At 39.0% G+C, this 20,173-nt stretch overlaps 1 protein-coding gene across 29 annotated transcripts in view; it reads left to right on the top strand.

Moving 5' to 3' along the window:
• Positions 1-20,173, top strand: part of LOC140136902 (voltage-dependent calcium channel type A subunit alpha-1-like) — a 471,089-nt gene that overhangs the window by 387,610 nt on the left and 63,306 nt on the right. For all 29 annotated transcript variants that reach the window (XM_072158531.1, XM_072158544.1, XM_072158537.1 and 26 more), the window contains 5 exons: positions 1,199-1,339; positions 4,752-4,956; positions 7,196-7,360; positions 8,412-8,522; positions 10,324-10,407. In XM_072158531.1, the coding sequence (XP_072014632.1) occupies positions 1,199-1,339; positions 4,752-4,956; positions 7,196-7,360; positions 8,412-8,522; positions 10,324-10,407 (706 nt within the window). The remainder of the gene's footprint in view (positions 1-1,198; positions 1,340-4,751; positions 4,957-7,195; positions 7,361-8,411; positions 8,523-10,323; positions 10,408-20,173) is intronic.

Below are 20,173 nucleotides of genomic sequence, written 5' to 3'. Positions count from 1 at the left end.
ATGTTTTAACAGGATATCTTCTGTTTTACCATGAGGCCCAGGCTCAGTTGTTTTATGAGGGGAATAGATGTTGCGGTTTGAGCTAAACTATGAGCTGAAAGTTTGGTAGACAGGGCAGAACCCCTTAATAGATATTTTTAGTGGTTTCATTACAATGAGCTGAAAGTTAGGTAGACATACACAGGGGCAGAACCCCTTAATATATATTTTTGGGTGGTTTCATATGAGCTGAAAGTTTGATTGACAGGGGCAGAACCCCTTAATAGATATCTTTGGGTAACTTAATTTGCATCACTACAGTTTGCGTTCTGTTTCCCCTTCAATTGGGACACATGTCTCAGTGATTGGGCTTTTGCCGTAAGGCTATTCCAGTTAAAATCCATAGACTCCCTATGGATGACCTTAATCTCCCACCGGTTCAGGTGACCCCATTTAAAATTCAGTCACTGTGTGGGAGTTAAAGGTCTTTCATGGGGAGGGGGGATTTCAACTGGAATAGCCCATTTTGAAGCTGATTAAGTACCTACCTGGAAGTGGACCATTTATTCACTGATCGCACGGTCATCTCAAAACGAGGTTCTACCCGCAAAGTGCGTGTTGGATGTTCGTACGCATTTCAAATGTGTGCTTTAATTGCCACATACATTTTGCAAAAGCCTTCTGGCACGTTGCTAAACAAAACAATAGAAACAAAAATGCACTTTATTCGCATGCATTTGCAGGAGAACCTTGCTTTGGTAGGAAGATGGCAGTTCCATGCAAAGGGGCGAATAGCGCTGAAAAGATGTTTGTTCTAACTTGTTGACTGTATACATCCATCAGGTGATTTACTTTAGCGAAACATGGCATTAATTAGTAGACCAAATCTGCTACTTGCACAAAAAGGTATCATGGATATATATTTAAGGGGGGGAAGAATGGGCAATAACTTGTATGTTACCTCCGTCCGAACACAGGGGCTACTACTTTGTTTATGAAGGTGACGTGATTGTGTCCCGAGAACCGAGGCTGTGGTTGAAGTACCCCTTCCACTATGACAACACCATCGCAGCTCTGTTAACGCTATTCACTGTCTGCACCGGGAGAAGGCTGGCCGGAGTAAGTTGTTGAAAATCTCACACTGCTAACATTTTTGTTAAATATATATTGTTTTGTTATCTTTTTTTATTTTAATATAATTCGTGACCACGCCATGCAGAGGTTACTACTTTGTTTACGAAGGGGACGTCATCGTGAGACGAGAGCAGAGAACGTGGGAGAAATACCCGTTCAACTACGACGATGTGATTAACGCTCTGCTCACGTTGTTTACCGTATGTACAGGGGAAGGCTGGCCAGAGTAAGTCTCGCATCCCTTATAGAGGGCGCTTTTTTTCTGTCAAGTTGGTGGTGAACTGTTACTGCCAGTGGACAAGTGATTCCTGTGCATGCGCCTCTACCAAGCTCTCCTTTTGTTTCTCTGTTAGTTGTAGGAGGATCGAGTTTCAGAAATTTGCCTGACTTATTTCTTGCATTTTTTCGTACTGCATGTGTATCCTTCTGTTTCTCTGCTGTATGTACTTGCAAACCAATGAATCTATATGCTAGAGAAGCACCTAGTGAATCTTGATGTCGCATGTTGTAAGCTGCAATGCACATTTGGTTATCTGTAAGCATGCCATATTTCGTATGGTCATTGGTAAATCGCCTCGTAAGCATGCCAGATATTGTATGGTCATCAGTGAATCACCTCGTAAGCATGCCAGCTATTGTATGGTCATCAGTGAATCGCCTTGTAACCATGCCAGATATCGTATGGTCATCAGTGAATCGCCTCGTAAGCATGCCAGATATATTGTATGGTCATCAGTGAATCGCCTCCTAAGCATGCCAGCTATTGTATGGTCATCGGTGAATCGCCTCGTAACCATGCCAGCTATCGTATGGTCATCAGTGAATCGCCTCGTAACCATGCCAGCTATTGTATGGTCATCAGTGAATCGCCTCGTAACCATGCCAGCTATTGTATGGTCATCAGTGAATCGCCTTGTAACCATGCCAGCTATTGTATGGTCATCAGTGAATCGCCCCGTAAGCATGCCAACTATTGTATGGTCATCAGTGAATCGCCTCGTAAGCATGCCAACTATTGTATGGTCATCAGTGAATCGCCTCCTAACCATGCCAGCTATCGTATGGTCATCAGTTAATGGCCTCGTAAGCATGCCAACTATTGTATGGTCATCGGTGAATCGCCTCGTAAGCATGCCAGATATCGTATGGTCATCGGTGAATCGCCTCGTAAGCATGCCAGATATATTGTATGGTCATCAGTGAATCGCCTCGTAAGTATGCCAGATATTGTATGGTCATCAGTGAATCACCTCCTAAGCATGCCAGCTATTGTATGGTCATCAGCAGTGTTCGAATTTAGGAAAAATAAATGGTTGTCCCACGGACAACCAGATTACAATTCTGGTTGTCCGTAACCATGCCGCTTTTGGTTGTCCGTGAAGGCCTACAAATGTGACTTTTGGCTAGATTTATGGTTGTCCGGCGGACAACCGAATCAATGTATTTTGGTTGTCCTCGTAAGCATGCGACTTTTTAGTTGTCCCGTGGCAGCGGACAAGTAAAATGCCAACTACGCTGGTCATCAGTGAATCGCCTCGTAACCATGCCAGCTATTGTATGGTCATCAGTGAATCGCCTCGTAACCATGCCAGCTATTGTATGGTCGTCGGTGAATTGCCTCGTAAGCATGCCAGCTATTGTATGGTCGTCGGTGAATCGCCTACTATATGAATAAGTAATGGTTTCTCTACGGTTGGACTAGGCTGGTGCAACATCCTATTCCTTCAAAGTACACAAGTATATAGACAATGCTATTATGAATCACACGCTGCAGCTATAACACAACAAATTCAATGAGATGATACAGGAGTGAAATACAGGAAAAAACGGAGTAACCGGGGAAAACATACAAGGACACTCACATTCGTCTTAATGAATTTGTATCCAGAAGGCTGTTGCCATAGATTACTGCAAACTAGATATGAAACTTCACCCTATCCGTGTACTCCGATACCTGTATATTCCGATGTTTTCTATCAATTTGTCATGCAGACAAGACAAGTGGTTAACTATATGCTCAATATTCTTTCTTTAGGCATCAGAGCCAAATTTGTTCGATCTGTGGATTGACCGTCGATACTGCTTCGATGCTTGTTATTAACATTGTCTTAATGAATTTGGAAAACTGTTACATAGAACTGCAAACTAGATATGTGTTACACCGATCTGTACATTGAACTAGCAAGTAATTAATCAGAAGTAAAGCCAAAAGAAAAAAGATTGTTTGCTTGTCCTCCTCCGACCGACCCTAATCTGGAAAATCTGATAAAAAGGTATTTTTTTTGTTTTACTGTACAAATGAATACCGACCCTAATTTTGGAAATTCTAGAAAAAGTTTTTTTTTCTTCTAATATTTTTGGTATCCTGAAAAGTTTTTCTTACAGTTTCTACACACTTCTAAACTGTTTTAAAACATGAATGATGTGGTATAGAGAAATATCCCAATTCACAACTATTTGGGCTATTTATTAAGCTAATTAAAGGCATACAGTCATGTATTTGCTATGACCTTTAAAAAAATATTTAAAAAAAATTTCCTGACCAACCAACCCAATTCTGAAAACGTTGTGGAGGACAAGCAAACAATCTTTTTTTTTGCCTAATGGTAAAATTTTATTGGACATTGCATTACATGCAAAGATTAACAATAGCTAATTGATTGACATTTCATCAATAATAAGGATCGACCAAGCATTGATGCTCGAATGAAAGATCAAACTGATTTGGTTCTGTTGACTTACAAGCAGATAAAATTATCCTGTGTGCATGTTACGTACTGTTACTAATGTCTTATGTGCATTGCTTGTAATATGCACCTTGAGCAATGAGTTTTTATTCTTTGTCAAAGTACATGTTTGGTGTAGCATAATTTCTATAGTTGCTTTATGTCAAAAGTGATACTTTCTTCATAAGAAATATTAAAGAATGCATATAGATTTACTATTTGAGATAAAGCAGCTATTGTAGTTTGAACAAAAATGATTCTGAGGCAGCAATTTGTATATCTGTATTCATAAAATGGTCTATTCTGTATAAAAAATGCACCCTCCTTGAGGAAGATTTTGCAATTGCAACCCTTCCTGTGTGGAAATTAGGTCATGTCTTCTATTCACCCATTGCATGGTTCCGCCATGTGCGAGGAGAGCATGGATCTGGCAGCATGCATGAATGGGAATTGAACCAGTCATATAACATTGCGTGAAGTTATGCAATTCTTCCTTTCATGTCATGCCAGTTTGAGGCTCTCCTTGTATCATGGCGGAACCGTGCAATAGGCGAACAGTAGTATATGGATTTCGACTGAAGAAAGCACAGTAGAATGCGTGTTTAACATGGTCAATTAATTTTGCATTTGACACCAGGGTTCAGCTGCTTAATTTGACCATCATTTTAAAGATGAAGACACTACTGATCATATAACAGCATTTCTGATTGGTTGATAACTTGAAATGCTCATTTCAATTGACAATTATGACTAGGCTTTAAACTATTTATGATCCAACTTGCATTTGCACATGATCTTATCAATACCCTCCTTGAGTGGTTCAAAATTTGACACAATATTCATTTTGGCCAATCGGCAAGTAGTTCTCATAGGGTTAACCTATTTCAAAACTTGTTTCTTTTCCCAATATAGCGTTTTACAACATTCAATTGATGCGAACAACGAAGAGAGCATGGGTCCTGAGCCATATAACCGAATCCAGATGGCGCTATTCTACGTAGTATACTTCATCATCTTTCCATTCTTTTTCCTGAATATTTTCGTTGCCTTGATCATCATCACTTTCCAGGAACAGGGTGATGAAGCCTACGCTGAGGGAGATATCGACAAAAATCAGGTGAGATAGTAACCATGGTAACATTTGCATAATTTGCATAAAAATAGATTACTATTTAAAATGTTAGTTTTCGCTGATCACATTTTCTCCTTGGAGAAAATTGCTATTTCATTCCAGTGCCTACAATGCGTGGATTAGCTCGCCGATCATGCTGTAAAAACTTGATAGTTAGCATATGTGCTTACTATCAAGCGCTTTTGAAAACATGAAATTGGACCATAGTCCGGTGCTTTACCAACTAAGCTAATGGGGTTGAGACACAAATTTTCAGGTTCACTTGTTCGTATATAACAATGTGTTTTGATGATTTGCTCAAAACCGTTAACTCTTTTGTGGATGGGGCTCTTCATGTTTGCATGTTTTAAAAGTGCTTGATAGTAAGCACATATGCTAACTATCCAGTTTTTACGGTAATATTATTGAGCGGAGCTTCACGCAGCTGAATGCTGAAATGATCAAGGATAGATAAGTTAATATTTTATACATGTTAACAGCCCTTGGATTACTTATAGCAAATTGTTTGAACAAATGAAGACAAACTGATAATGTTGAAGTACATACAAAAAGCAGTGAACAAAATGTGCGATGTGAGTGAAATCATCCCGCTGGGCCCCTTTCTTCATATTCATTCCAATATTCATTCCAATATATCACCAAATTGTAAAATCGACAGATCAAATATTGGGCTATTACATTTAATATCCATACTACCCCTGTGAAAGATTTAGCTAAAGTCTTCCACAGAGGTTCTATAGAATATATACAAATATTTACTGCTCAATATAGGATCTTACAACATTCAATTGATCCCCTCGGTGAACATATGGAGACCGTGAGCCTCCATCTTTTTTCTGAATATTTTTCGTTTGCTATATTTTCCCGAGACCGCCAGGTCCGAGGGAAAATATTTTCGTTGCCTTGATCATCATCACTTTCTCCTCACCGCTGAGGGAGATATAGATTCCAAAAATCAGGTTAGATAGTAACCATGGTAATATTTGCATTTATATCCTTCATTAATATATTCTTTGTTCATTAAACACAAGGCATAGGCCTCAGGCATAAATGTAGGCTAGGCCTAGTCAATTGCTACATTCCAGTGCCTTGCTTTGTTTTGATTGAATGCACAAACTTGCACGTTACACAGTTGAGTGGCTAAAGCTTACCGTGAAAATGTGTGACAACCTCGGAGCAATACCAACCGTAATGGAGTAATGTTAACATGTTGCCTGTTATTTCACCATCAATATTAAGATACTGATCCTGATGTAACTCAGATTATGCCATTAAACCGTAACTCTTTTTAGCTGCACTTCTGTCATGTCTGTGCTGTTTTAATTGTAGTAAGCCATGCAAGACAAATCCAATTGCTACACATTAATACTTCCCGGAGCTGGTACTGATATCCAGCGTATGTGGCGAGTTGCATTGACCACTAGTAACAGCCCTTGGAGTTATGAGGTCAAATTGCGCAAATGAAGACAAACTCAGATGGAGATAGTAAAACTATTTCCCAGGAGATAGTACTTTGAATAGTATCCGCTTCCCTCATCAATCATTCCAATATTTAACAAGTTTGCAAAATAGTAAAACTATTTTTGGTCACATGATACTCGTTTAACCAATTAATGAACGAGAATATATTAATGAGGGATATAAAATAGAATAGACGATTGGGTAACTTCCATATGAAATACTCACTCCAGTTATAGAAGATATAGGTAAAGCCATAATACAAGGGGATTATGGGTTTCAAACTGATCAATCCTGACCAATTACATTTGAAAAACATACTCCCCCTGTGGCAGATATTTCCAAAATCTTCCACAGGGGTAGTGTTGATTTTAAATGGAATAGCCCATTACTGATACACCACTTGAATTGGTATAATTTACATTTCGATTGAAATCAATTTGAGAGATTTTCGATATTTTCTGAAAAATTATTTATTTGTCTGTTAACCCCATGAGTACTACCTGCTGATCTAACATTGCCTCTGATTGGTCAATTCCGTGATATCTTCACTTTAATCACCAATCAGAATGGAGCTTTGCAAATAATTCACCCCAATTTTTTGCGTGGTGAAATTATTCAAACAATGTTGCTGATTGGACCAAATAATAATGAAAACTTCTTTTTGACCAATAGGCAGGTAGTTCTCATGGGGTTAAACAATCATTTTGATGCAATCTGTATATATCTATTTACTCATTATTGTTTACTTTTGTTTTTATTCCAGAAACAATGTATAGAATTCTGTCTAAACGCAAAGGCAGTAGACAGATATATGCCAATGGACAAAAACTCCTTCAAATATAGAGTGTGGACACTTATAGTGTCGTCTGCTTTTGAATACTTTATTATGACATTAATCGCCCTCAATACTATAGCTCTCATGTTAAAAGTAAGTAGACATTGTGTGTATCATCTGTTTATGCCAGAAAAATTGCTATGTTGCCCTGAAGTGCAGGGCGGCACCAGGAACTTTTTGGGGGGGGGCAAAGTGAAATTCTGGTGGGGATCGACAAATTTTGCACAAAATTGCCGTAAAAAAGCGGAAATTTACGTAATTTTGGTGGTTTTGCCTCAAAAGTGGGGGCAAGAAAAATAATTGGGGGGAATGCTTGCCCCCCTGTAGCGCCGCCACTGCTGAAGTGGAAAAAATGGCAATGTTGGGTGTTTTTTTAAACCTTAAAGTGGGAGTGCCCTCCCCCCCTCCGGATTTCAGCACAGCATACCATAGCTCCCATTGTGTGCCACATTCCTTTTTTAAAGGAATTTTTATTAAGAATCCCCACAAATATTAAGTAATGCTTCTTCCATTAGGGACATATTTGTCAATTTTGACTACTGGATACTTGTTAGATAATCAATTTAAGATTAGTCATTCAATAAAATAGTAATTTTAAGTGAAAAACATTGATTTTTTTAAACATATCTGCAAAAATTGTGATTAAAAAAACATTGCGACCCACATTTTTCAGGATTTAGGGTAGGTTGCTGAGGGCAACACAACAATTTTTTTTGGCCTATTTAACCACAAAGGCTGGAAAAATGTTTATTTCCATGGAAGATATCCCAAATTTCTCTTTAAAAAATCGCAAAATTTCCCATAAGGGATTTCTTTCTTAGGGAAGCAAAATTGTCCTCTAAATATCCTTCCAAATTCCAAAATTTCCCTCTAAATTTCAAATTTTCTCTGGAATGAAACCTTAAGTCATGTTTATGCTGGTTGGAGTTACATTAATATCAGCAGCATAGCCAGTTTTTTAGTGTGAAGGCGTAAAGCCAAATTTGTGTCCCCATTTGTCAATATTTCGTTCCATATTTTGTCATTTTAAAAACAATTTTCTCTTTGCCGTCCCCATTTCCATCCCTAAAATATTCTGGGGGGCAACTTGCCCCCTGGCTATGCCACTGGTTAATATGTTCTCTTTCATCTTTCTTTCTTACAGTCATATAAAGCACCCCAGATGTTGGAGGAAACGCTCAGATATATGAATATATGTTTTACAACCTTATTCACCATAGAATGTATACTCAAGCAAATGGGTTACGGTCCAAGGGTAAGTATTGGCACATATGTGACACGATCTGGTCCATGGAGGCCAAAGGTGGCAAATTTGAAACTGAGATAAATGTAAATATATGGAGTAAAAAAACAATAAAATACATAAGAAAATAGACATCACAAAACTTCATAACTTGAGAACCAAGAATGCTAGACCTTTGATGTGTTCAGTATTTGATAGCCTAATGTTTGTATAAGCAGTCCAAGAGAACGCCAAATATGGACCAGGAGTATTACATAATAATACCCTGCTATGACAATAGCTGCACTAGGTTAATCGTATAATCTCCTTATGTGGTTAGCATGGCTGGGCCAGGAAATCCACAAGGTCAGCTAATGTATGTACATGTATTCGGTACATGTGCTATATCTTTTACAATGGGTGATAAATTTCTGGTTTGTTTTATTTCAAAACGGAACAGTCGATATTCTAAAGCTTGGTCCAAATCCAAGAGAAGAACCAACTCTAGTAATTTATGTGGTTTCAAATTATATCGGCCGTTGCCTTTTTGATAGAAATGGTGTTTGTTGATGAGCACAGTTTCCCATTAGATCATAACATGCTGTTGTACATCCAAGGTCAAAGGTCTTTTAATCCATATTTGGCGTTGTTCTGGGACTGATAAGGTAGTAATTATGATAACTCAATTTTCAAAAATTCCTCCTTTGGCCCCCATGGAGAAGATCATGTCACATATGTGACATGATCAAGGAGAATGAGTCACTTGTCGGCAATTTTCAATTAGAAGTTTTTTGCATCATTTTCTAGCAGTTGAGTTTACAAATGCTACATTGTGATACAAACTCAATCAAAATCGGACATCTGGTTATCGAGTTATGAGCAATTTATCAATGGCTGAAAGCAATATAAAACAAAAAATTTGAACCCTGTTTTTGCCAATATCTCAAAAACAATATTAGCGACATCCGACTCATTCCCCTTGATCTTGTCACATATTGCTATAAGTCGATGCAACACCTGAGTCCCAACTATATATCGGACTACTTTATTGTATATGTTCCTGCTCGTACCTTGCGCTTGTCTTCTGACTGGCTGGCCACAGAATCACTGGGGAAAACAGATTTCACATTGCAGCTGCTACGGTATGGAATTCACTACCTTTACGTCATGTATTGAAAGTTAACAGAAGTTACAAGCATCTTAGAAGTCCTTTTTTTAACCATTGGTGTATCGAGCAGCATTTCTGGATTTTTTGTTTGTTGCCAGATTGATTGATTGATAACATCTTTACTTGCGCAAGCAGCATTGGGCTATTCCATTTAAAATCCACACTACCCCTGTGGAAGATTTAGCTAAAGTCTGCCATAGAGAGAGTATCAATACTCACTCCAGTTGTGGAAGAAGCCATAATACAGGGGGGTATGGGTTTCAAAATGATTACCTCTAACCAATTACATACTCCCCCTGTGGAAGATATTTCCAAAAACAGGGGTAGTGTGGATTTCAACTGGAATAGCCCATTAGCGAGTTATTCCAGTTGAAATCCATACATCCCCTATGGAAAACATGACCTTAGGGAGTATGTAAATGTGAAAGTTGTGTCACAACGTTTGAAATCTACATGCCCTGTGTCTCCCTCGCACATGTCTTCCAGAGGGCACATGGATTTCAGCTGGAATAGTCCACTATGTAGAGCTACTAAGGTCCACCCCATGGAACTTTGTTGATTTGGGTCTATGTGATGAAATAAAGCTTCCTATCCTATCCTATCCCATCCTATCCTATCCCATCCTATCCTAATAGAAAATTCAATTTTGACATGTTACTTTCACAGAATTATTTCCGAGATGGCTGGAACACATTCGATTTTATAACCGTAATAGGCAGTATAGCTGACGTTATCATCACAGAAGTTGGGGTAAGTTGGGGATACATCTCATATGTTTGCTACACTTTTAAACTGGGCGACAGGTGCACATGAGTATTTATTTTTTTAGGAATATCACTCTTTTAATTTGGAATACTTTTACTTTCAGTTATCCTATAATGAACTTTAATTTGGAATACTTTCACGCTATACTTTTGACTGAGTTTGGTATACTCTCTGTACTTTCACTTGTTCAGTGAGTTTGGTAGTGACGCTAGTGCTTTTATGCGATTGCACTGTAAGGGTTGTGATAATGCACCCTTGTACGCGATTAGCAAAATAGGCACCTCCGTCACTACCAAACTTGATATGAAGCAATGTGCATGCACTTGGTCTACTCCGTATTCCAGAATAATACAGCACTAATTTATTTGCATTAAAAAAAATATTATCCTGTTTTGCCAAATGAAACCTAGCTAAATCCTAATCCTTTAGTTAGTCCTAACTGTCCATGAAAGTAAAATTTTAATGTTTGGTCAATTTTTGGAAATAAAGGCCAAAAACATGCATTTTTAGGGCGTTTTCGACCCTTTTCGTATTCTGTGACAATCAAGTACAAAGACTTGAACAAAGACTAATTTCAAGTTATGCATTCTAATTTTTGGAAAACACATTTTCCATTTTCCGAAAATAACATACAATTTTAAAATTATGAGCTAACTCTTACCCTATATTCAAGATTTTGAATGCTTAGACTTGTGCCAAGTCTTTGAATTTTGTGACTGCAATTGTAAGAAAACATGCAAAATTGCATGTTTTTGGCCCATTTTCCTTCAAATTGCAAAAATATTAAAATTTCATTTTTATTGCCAGGATTATGATTTAGCTATGTTTAATTTGACAAAACAGGAAAATATTTTTATAATCCAAAAAAATTAGTTTTTCTGGAATAGGGAGTAGCTCCATAAAAAACCCATCCACTATATATACTTTGTTTGGCTTCTAATTGGCAAAAAATATTTGGTTTTTGTTACTGTGTTCCAGTTACCATGCGCCAGTCGCATATTACATAAAGCGCAACTGGCATAGGTGCTGCGCTCAATAATCGCATGCACGCCATTCTAAACGATTCTATATCAATCCATGGATACTATGAGTCAGTGCCTTTGTAACCTTCTTTGCATCAAAATTTCCGAATCACATTTCTTTCACATCAAAATTTAAAACTTGCCCCATTTCAATTGCTTAAAATGTAATGTTGGTTTCATTTATGTTTTGTGCCTTGTTCTCATGAATTATGTTTTATTTCACTTGTTGCTCTGCATGTGCCATGAGTGTACTTTTGCAGATGTAGGTGCTTTGTAAATGTTCACTGTTGTTGTAATTGTCTTTGCCGATTATAAGCCAAAAAAAGTATAGCCGTGCCTGCAACTGGTACGAAAATGTTGTACTTTTTCATATTTTCAAATATGTGTACATCCATATCAAAATGATGCACTTGTCGGCTGCTACATGTGTCTCATTTCACATAATAACTAGGAATAAATACCAGACTCATATCAAGTGTAGATCACTTCATATCATCCCCAAGTCAAATTGTATAAGGAATGTTCTCTGTATTCCATGGTATTCCTAAACCATGTGACTTGGGATGATTTATTCCTAGCCATTATGAAATGAGACACATGTAGCAGCCGACAAGTGCATTGTTTTGATATGGATGTACACATATGTGCAAAAGATTTGACGAAATAAGCAATCTCAACTCATACCACTTGTGACGTCATACCAGACGCTGAGTAAAGCTGTAAGCTTAACAGTTGTATTTTATTACGTAAGCAAGGGGGAGTCAACTCATTGACATCACGGGTGTGGAAACATGAGATTGCCAATTAATTGATATTTAAAGTAAAATTTCTGTTCAGAGTTAAGGGCACGAGATGGTGAGCATGGAGCATATAGAAGAGGTGAAACCCCTTCTACACGCTCAATAACCAGTGGATCAGTCGTTTTGTTATCACGATTGTTGATCAACCAATCAGCGTGATTATTAACTGATTCTGCATTCACACTGGTATACGCTCAACGCATGGCATTATTAGGATATGTATACAAAGACAATGTAAAAGTGGAAATGGACTATTCTATTTAAAGTCCACCCTCCCTCATGGAAGATTTTGGCAATATATTCCACAGGGGGAGTATGAATTTCATATGGAATGAACACATTAAGACAGCTCCATTAGAATGTCATACACCCTCTGCAGAACGAGGGTGAGTTTCAAATAGAGTTGGTCAATATGCTAATTCCATTTGAAAATCACACTCCTGTGGAAGACATTTTCAAAATCTTCTACAGGGGGAATGTGGACTTTGAATGGATTCACCCGATTTGGGTGTGATTAAAGTTTGTTTGGCTTATAAGAGGCCTAAAAAATGAGACTCGTAACATTCTTGTATTGATGTAGAATGGCGTGCATGCAGTTGGGCGCAGCACTTAAACACTAGTTGCGTGTTGTGTAGTGCATGATTGGCGCACACGTATGTGATCATGTGAGTTGGGACTTTATCAACCACGCAGTAACAAAAACCAAACAATTTCCGCTTATTATAAGCCGAACAAACTTTAACATTGTCTGCTTTGCTGATTTCTTGTACATAAGGAATACAGTTGAGATAAGCTGATTTGTGTTGTTTTATATATTGAGATATTTTGTAATTACCAATTAGGGGGCACTAATTTGTGTGAGTATGGTATTGAAAGAAAAAAAGAAATGAAGGCTAAAATATAAAAGGACATTGGTAAATAAAGGCATGAATGATATCAAGCCTTAAGTCTTCATCATACCATTGTTCACCCTGATGTGGCAGAGTAGTCACTGCGCATTTCATTCGGCGCAACTTCAAAAAGCTAGCTTTGGCTCAAAGCGCTGGCTGCTTAAAAGATGCCGCATAGATACGCGATCGAAACTCAAACAGCTGCTTGAACACGTCACTGTCGCATCAAGGTGAAGAATGGTATAGTGGATAGTAGAGGTTTAACTTTTACAAACATTCAAGAGAATGTATAATTTAACTACCAAAAAAAATGGAGGGAAACAAGGGAGGGCGCTAGACTCACTTATATCGAGAGTGTTCCTGATGCATCAAGATATACTAGAATGGGCTATTTTATGTAAAATCCATACTACCCCTGTGGAAAATATCTTCCACCGGGGGCGTATGATTTTCAAATGGAATGAACATATTAAGTAGTTCCTTTTGAATTACATGCACCCTCTGAGAAAATCTTCCACAGAAGAGGTGTGAGGTTCAGATAACAGTCGGATAATGTGCCTAGCATCTGCACACTAATTCTCAATCCATCTCAATGGGTTAACTAATACGGCTGTATCGCCTGTGACGTCATACATGTCAAGGAGTAAAGCGGTAAACCATTGGAACAGTGTTCTGTTTATTCCTTAAGCAAGAGGTATATAATTTGGTTCACCTCAAGTTCGGTAGTGATGTACGTGCATATTTTGCTCCCTGCTGTATCGAATTGCACGCATAAAGATAAACGCACTGAGTGTACACGCACGCATACAGGGGTGGTTTCTTGGCATGCTTGCGGCGCAACTGCGAAAAAGCATTGACGTCACTACCGAACTTGAGGTGAACCAAATTATAGTACGATTTTCTGTGATTTTGATTGTTCTGACTGGGAGGGAGGGAGGGATGGAGGGGGACGGCAAAGCCACTGTGGTACTACCATTCAGTACCTACACCCATGATGTACATATGAGCTATAACTACTGTCTGTGAGAATACCTATGATGTACCTCATGCAGTGCCTTACATGTACCTTTAGTAGGGTTGCGCGACTAATAAGTCTACTTTTTGGTACGGACAAATCGTCTACTAAAAGTCTTGCAACTCTAAAACTGTAGATTGCCCCCTAGTAAACCAAACCTCTAAATTGGACCCCTCCCCTAGTAAACCAAACCTCTAAATTGGACCCCCCCCCAAGTAACCCAAACCTCTAGATTATCCCAAGTTGACCTGTGGAATACCTATGTATCAGGAGTACCCAGTCTCCAGCTCTTCCTTTCTCTAGCTCTTCCAAGTAACCACAGAGCCTACCATCCCAGCAAGCCAGAAGCCAGAATCCTTCCTTCCTCATGCAGTCACATGGTGGAATTTACTTCCCGATACCATCCTTGATCTCACCATCTGTTGCAAGCTATGGCGGCAACAATCTATTCTACAGCTCTTGGTTTCTATTGCACATTGTATGCCCTCGTACCCTAGCATCACTTGCGGACATTGAAGTCCCTCAGATATACATTCAAACGTAGTGTCTGACCAATCAGGTCCTTATCTGAATCGGCCGATTGGCCGATCAATTCCCTCTTTGATCTGCCGATTCGATCACCGATTACCAATTCCCCAATTGTAAACAATGGCTGCCATCGCCACGAGTAAATTTCACCCATATGTTGAAAGGGTACTTGTACGCAAAGTATTACCATAATTTTGTATGCTCTGAGCACAAAAATACACTCCCGTGCTCATTTACAATACTTAATTTGACCATGATTATTCTAAGTTCAATTTACCTTTTCCCCCTGATATCCGAGTCCGTCGAATCATTCGATCGACCCATTTTAATATTGTGTTTACGTTCAAGTCAGTATTGAGTTTTGCACACAGCCCGTAGCTCTCTCCAATCTGACACGCACCGGCACGTGTGTAATCCCGAACCGGAAGTAAGAACTACAGTTGTACATATTCATCTGTTGGCCGTACGGCGTACGTACATGTACTGTGCATGTGGGGAATTACCTGATTATCTCAGCTGCGTGCCTGAATCACAGTATGATTATAGGTTTATCGCCTACAAAGTTTGTTCTTTTGCTAAATTTCGCTTGATTTAACTAGTCTAATTCAAAGAAATATACCAATAAATGAATACTTGTTAAGCTTCAACTATTACTTTCATGATCGGTGCATTACATCGGCGGATGAAGGAAAAATCGGCCGATGCAGATCACTACCGATAAGCTAATAATCGGTCAGATTCGGAAGCTACCGATCTGATCGGTCAGTCTCTATCCAAACGTGTGCGATTCTACAGAGTACAAGTACAGAAGTAGAAGTGTCCATAGTGCACCTCTGTGGTACACATAATGTATGCCTGTAGTTGCCTTCTGGTCACCTTCGGCTCTGTGTATGCCACTGAAGGCTTATAATGCTCACACCAAAAAAAAACCACATAAAACTTGATCCACTGCATGAGGTATTTGTTCGCCCAAATAACACCAGCATAAAAAATAGATAAGTCTACCCCATTGTAACAGTAACCAGTTTTGTTGGCACTTAATGATGAAGTTTTGAAGGTATTGACTTTTGATGCTTCAGGAGTTGATTGATAATGCTTCAGGCATTGGACTGCAGAATTTGAGAGTATATTCCATTGTTCCACTGCTTTTAAGGGTTCCATGTTCCATTGGCCCACTATTCTTACGGGTCAAATTTTGGTTCCATGTTCCATTGGCCCACTACTCTTACGGGTCAAATTTTGGTTCCATGTTCCATTGGCCCACTACTCTTATGGGTCAAATTTTGGTTCCATGTTCCATTGGCCCACTACTCTTATGGGTTAAATTTTGGTTCCATGTTCCATTGGCCCACTACTCTTATGGGTCAAATTTTGGTTCCATGTTCCATTGGCCCACTACTCTTATGGGTTAAATTTTGGTTTCATGTTCTATTGGCCCACTACTCTTATGGGTTAAATTTTGGTTCCATGTTCCATTGGCCCACTACTCTTATGGGTCAAATGTTGGTTCCATGTTCCATTGGCCCACTACTCTTATGGGTTAAATTTTGGTTCCATGTTCCATTGGCCCACTACTCTTATGGGTTAAATTTTGGTTCCATGTTCCATTGGCCCACTACTCTTATGGGTCAAATTTTGGTTCCATGTTCCATTGGCCCACTACTCTTATGGGTTAAATTTTGGTTCCATGTTCCATTGGCCCACTACTCTTATGGGTTAAATTTTGGTTCCATGTTCCATTGGCCCACTACTCTTACGGGTCAAATTTTGGTTCCATGTTCCATTGGCCCACTACTCTTACGGGTCAAATTTTGGTTTCATGTTCTATTGGCCCACTACTCTTATGGGTCAAATTTTGGTTCCATGTTCCATTGGCCCACTACTCTTATGGGTCAAATTTTGGTTCCATGTTCCATTGGCCCACTACTCTTATGGGTCAAATTTTGGTTCCATGTTCCATTGGCCCACTACTCTTATGGGTCAAATTTTGGTTCCATGTTCCATTGGCCCAACTACTCCTATGGGTTAAATTTTGGTTTCATGTTCTATTGGCCCACTACTCTTATGGGTCAAATTTTGGTTCCATGTTCCATTGGCCCACTACTCTTATGGGTCAAATTTTGGTTCCATGTTCCATTGGCCCAACTACTCCTATGGGTTAAATTTTGGTTCCATGTTCCATTGGCCCACTACTCTTATGGGTTAAGTTTTGGTTTCATGTTCTATTGGCCCAACTACTCTTATGGGTCAAATTGTGGTTCCATGTTCCATTGGCCCACTACTCTTATGGGTCAAATTTTGGTTTCATGTTCCATTGGCCCACTACTCTTATGGGTTAAATTTTGGTTCCATGTTCCATTGGCCCAACTACTCTTATGGGTCAAATTTTGGTTCCATGTTCTATTGGCCCACTACTCTTATGGGTCAAATTTTGGTTCCATGTTCCATTGGCCCAACTACTCTTATGGGTCAAATTTTGGTTTCATGTTCTATTGGCCCAACTACTCTTATGGGTCAAATTGTGGTTCCATGTTCCATTGGCCCACTACTCTTATGGGTCAAATTTTGGTTCCATGTTCCATTGGCCCACTACTCTTATGGGTCAAATTTTGGTTCCATGTTCCATTGGCCCAACTACTCCTATGGGTTAAATTTTGGTTCCATGTTCCATTGGCCCACTACTCTTACGGGTCAAATTTTGGTTTCATGTTCTATTGGCCCAACTACTCTTATGGGTCAAATTGTGGTTCCATGTTCCATTGGCCCAACTACTCCTATGGGTTAAATTTTGGTTCCATGTTCCATTGGCCCACTACTCTTACGGGTCAAATTTTGGTTTCATGTTCTATTGGCCCAACTACTCTTATGGGTCAAATTTTGGTTCCATGTTCCATTGGCCCAACTACTCCTATGGGTTAAATTTTGGTTCCATGTTCCATTGGCCCACTACTCTTACGGGTCAAATTTTGGTTTCATGTTCTATTGGCCCAACTACTCTTATGGGTCAAATTTTGGTTTCATGTTCCATTGGCCCACTACTCTTATGGGTTAAATTTTGGTTCCATGTTCCATTGGCCCACTACTCTTACGGGTCAAATTTTGGTTTCATGTTCTATTGGCCCACTACTCTTATGGGTCAAATTTTGGTTCCATGTTCCATTGGCCCACTACTCTTACGGGTCAAATTTTGGTTCCATGTTCCATTGGCCCACTACTCTTACGGGTCAAATTTTGGTTTCATGTTCCATTGGCCCACTACTCTTATGGGTCAAATTTTGGTTCCATGTTCTATTGGCCCAACTACTCTTATGGGTTAAATTTTGGTTCCATGTTCCATTGGCCCACTACTCTTATGGGTTAAATTTTGGTTTCATGTTCTATTGGCCCAACTACTCTTATGGGTCAAATTGTGGTTCCATGTTCCATTGGCCCAACTACTCCTATGGGTCAAATTGTGGTTTCTGATGTTCATTGCAAGCTGTGCATTGCAAGCTGTATTCTGATTTGGTACTCCTTGGCACTGTTAGCTCAACATTTAAAATGTGCAAATTTGTCTACAATTTGGGAGTTGTTGCCAATTTATTGATATAGTCTGACTGGGGAGGGGGCGTTGCCCCTCTGGCACTACCATTGAGTACCTGTGCCAAACATGTACATTCTCTAGAAACCATTGTTATGGCAGACCTGCATGTAACCCGTAGTTCTCACTTGGAACGATTGTATTTTATATTTTGTCATAGTTAAGTAGAGCTCCCACCTAATGAAGTTTCCAAAAAACTTACTATTGCTCAACTTGTATCTATCTTTTTATCTTGGAAAAGATTCATCAGGATTGTAGTTGCAAATTTGTGCTGAAAATTATGTGGACATATTAAATGTTCTTCTCACGGTTATAAAGTTTTTGTCACCTAGCGGATGATTGTATGATATTTCCATTTAGACAACGCCATGGTCACCCAATGTGTTTCCTTCTGGACATCACTTTGACCCTTGTTTGGCATGTTATAAATGCCTTGTATTGTATTCTATATATCTACCTGTTATCCTGCAAACATCATCATTCCTTGGGTGCACAGTTCCTAATAGCAGATCATATATTAGAGAACATAATCCTTAGTCATGATTTATTGTATTGATTCCCTTCTTTCTTAATCCATGGTGCCTCACATATCCACCGTGTTTACTTGTTAGCAGTATTTTTCCATTTTCCTCCCCTATGATGTGATTGTATGTTTGTGATTGGTTCATCTCAGTCCTCCATCGTAAAACCCATCTTGTTTGTCGGAAATGGTTAAGTGGGCTTTGGACCTCACATTTGAGAGAATAGCAACAAGTCGTGATATAATGATGAATATTTTGTAAATAAAATACATTTCGAGCATGAATTTTGAAACCGTACAAGTATTATAGGTCAGCCTATATATAACACCGTCAGCAGTGGGCTATTCCTGTTGAAATCCACACCCCTATGAAAGATTATGACTTTAATCTTCCACACAGGGAGTGTGAATTTCAAATGGAGTTACCTGAATGGGCCACTCCATTTGAAACCCATACACCCCCATGTGGAAGACATGACGTTAATCTTCCACACAGGGAGTGGGAATTTTAAACGGGGGGGGGGGGTCACCTGAATGGGCAGTTCCATTTCAAATGACCTTCCTCCAAATGGGTGACTTCATTTGAAATCTTAAGCAAGTAGAAGATTAAGCTTCCATAGAGGGTTGTGGGGATGGATTTCAACTGGAATATAGCCCAATAAAGCTATGACGTTGTTGTGGAATAAACAGGCATGCTTGATTTATTTATCACTTATTTATCATTTATTTATCATTTGGTCTGGCCACCTTTCACAGGATGTAAGTATATCAATTGACTTATCAGCAGATTGCACATGTTTGGGGTGCACGACATTACAGCATTGCAGGCATGAGAATATTCAGGTTAAATCTGAAAATGTGTTGCCCAAAATTATACTATTATGTCCAACCTCTAAGTTAAGGTTGTTTTTGGCAAATTTCACCGTTTTTTTGTTTTTGTTTTCAATTTTATTTCGGTTTACAGAGTTAAGTTCATTCTCATGCCTGTTAGAAACACAATAGAGGCCCTGCATGCTTTTATCGATTGGCGCCAAACAAAAGATTTGAACCGGTGTCCTTCACTGTAACCATGGCGCAGTGCAGTCCATTGAATCAAATGTTGTCATCAACCTATTTGATCGTAGTGCATTTGTTATGTGTGTGAGACGAACTGTCGCGGTAGATTGCAATCATGCTTTTGTTGAATGAGAAGTCTGACATATTTACGGTATGATACGTCATATGCACAACCTCTATTATGGTAGTATTGCCTGTGTGGGTTGACATATTTAGTGACATTACCACTAAATGTATCCCCCTCTCAAAAAAGATGGAATGGTTCATGGTGTGAAGTCTGTGTTGCCAGATGCTTGTACATAAGCGTATCGTTTCATTTGTTTCAGTCATGTACCATCAC

The sequence above is a fragment of the Amphiura filiformis genome, chromosome 17 (genome assembly GCF_039555335.1).
Source record: "Amphiura filiformis chromosome 17, Afil_fr2py, whole genome shotgun sequence".
NCBI classification, from domain to species: domain Eukaryota; kingdom Metazoa; phylum Echinodermata; class Ophiuroidea; order Amphilepidida; family Amphiuridae; genus Amphiura; species Amphiura filiformis.
Note: the sequence above shows the minus strand (reverse complement) of the source record. Positions and strands in the feature narration are given on the sequence as shown.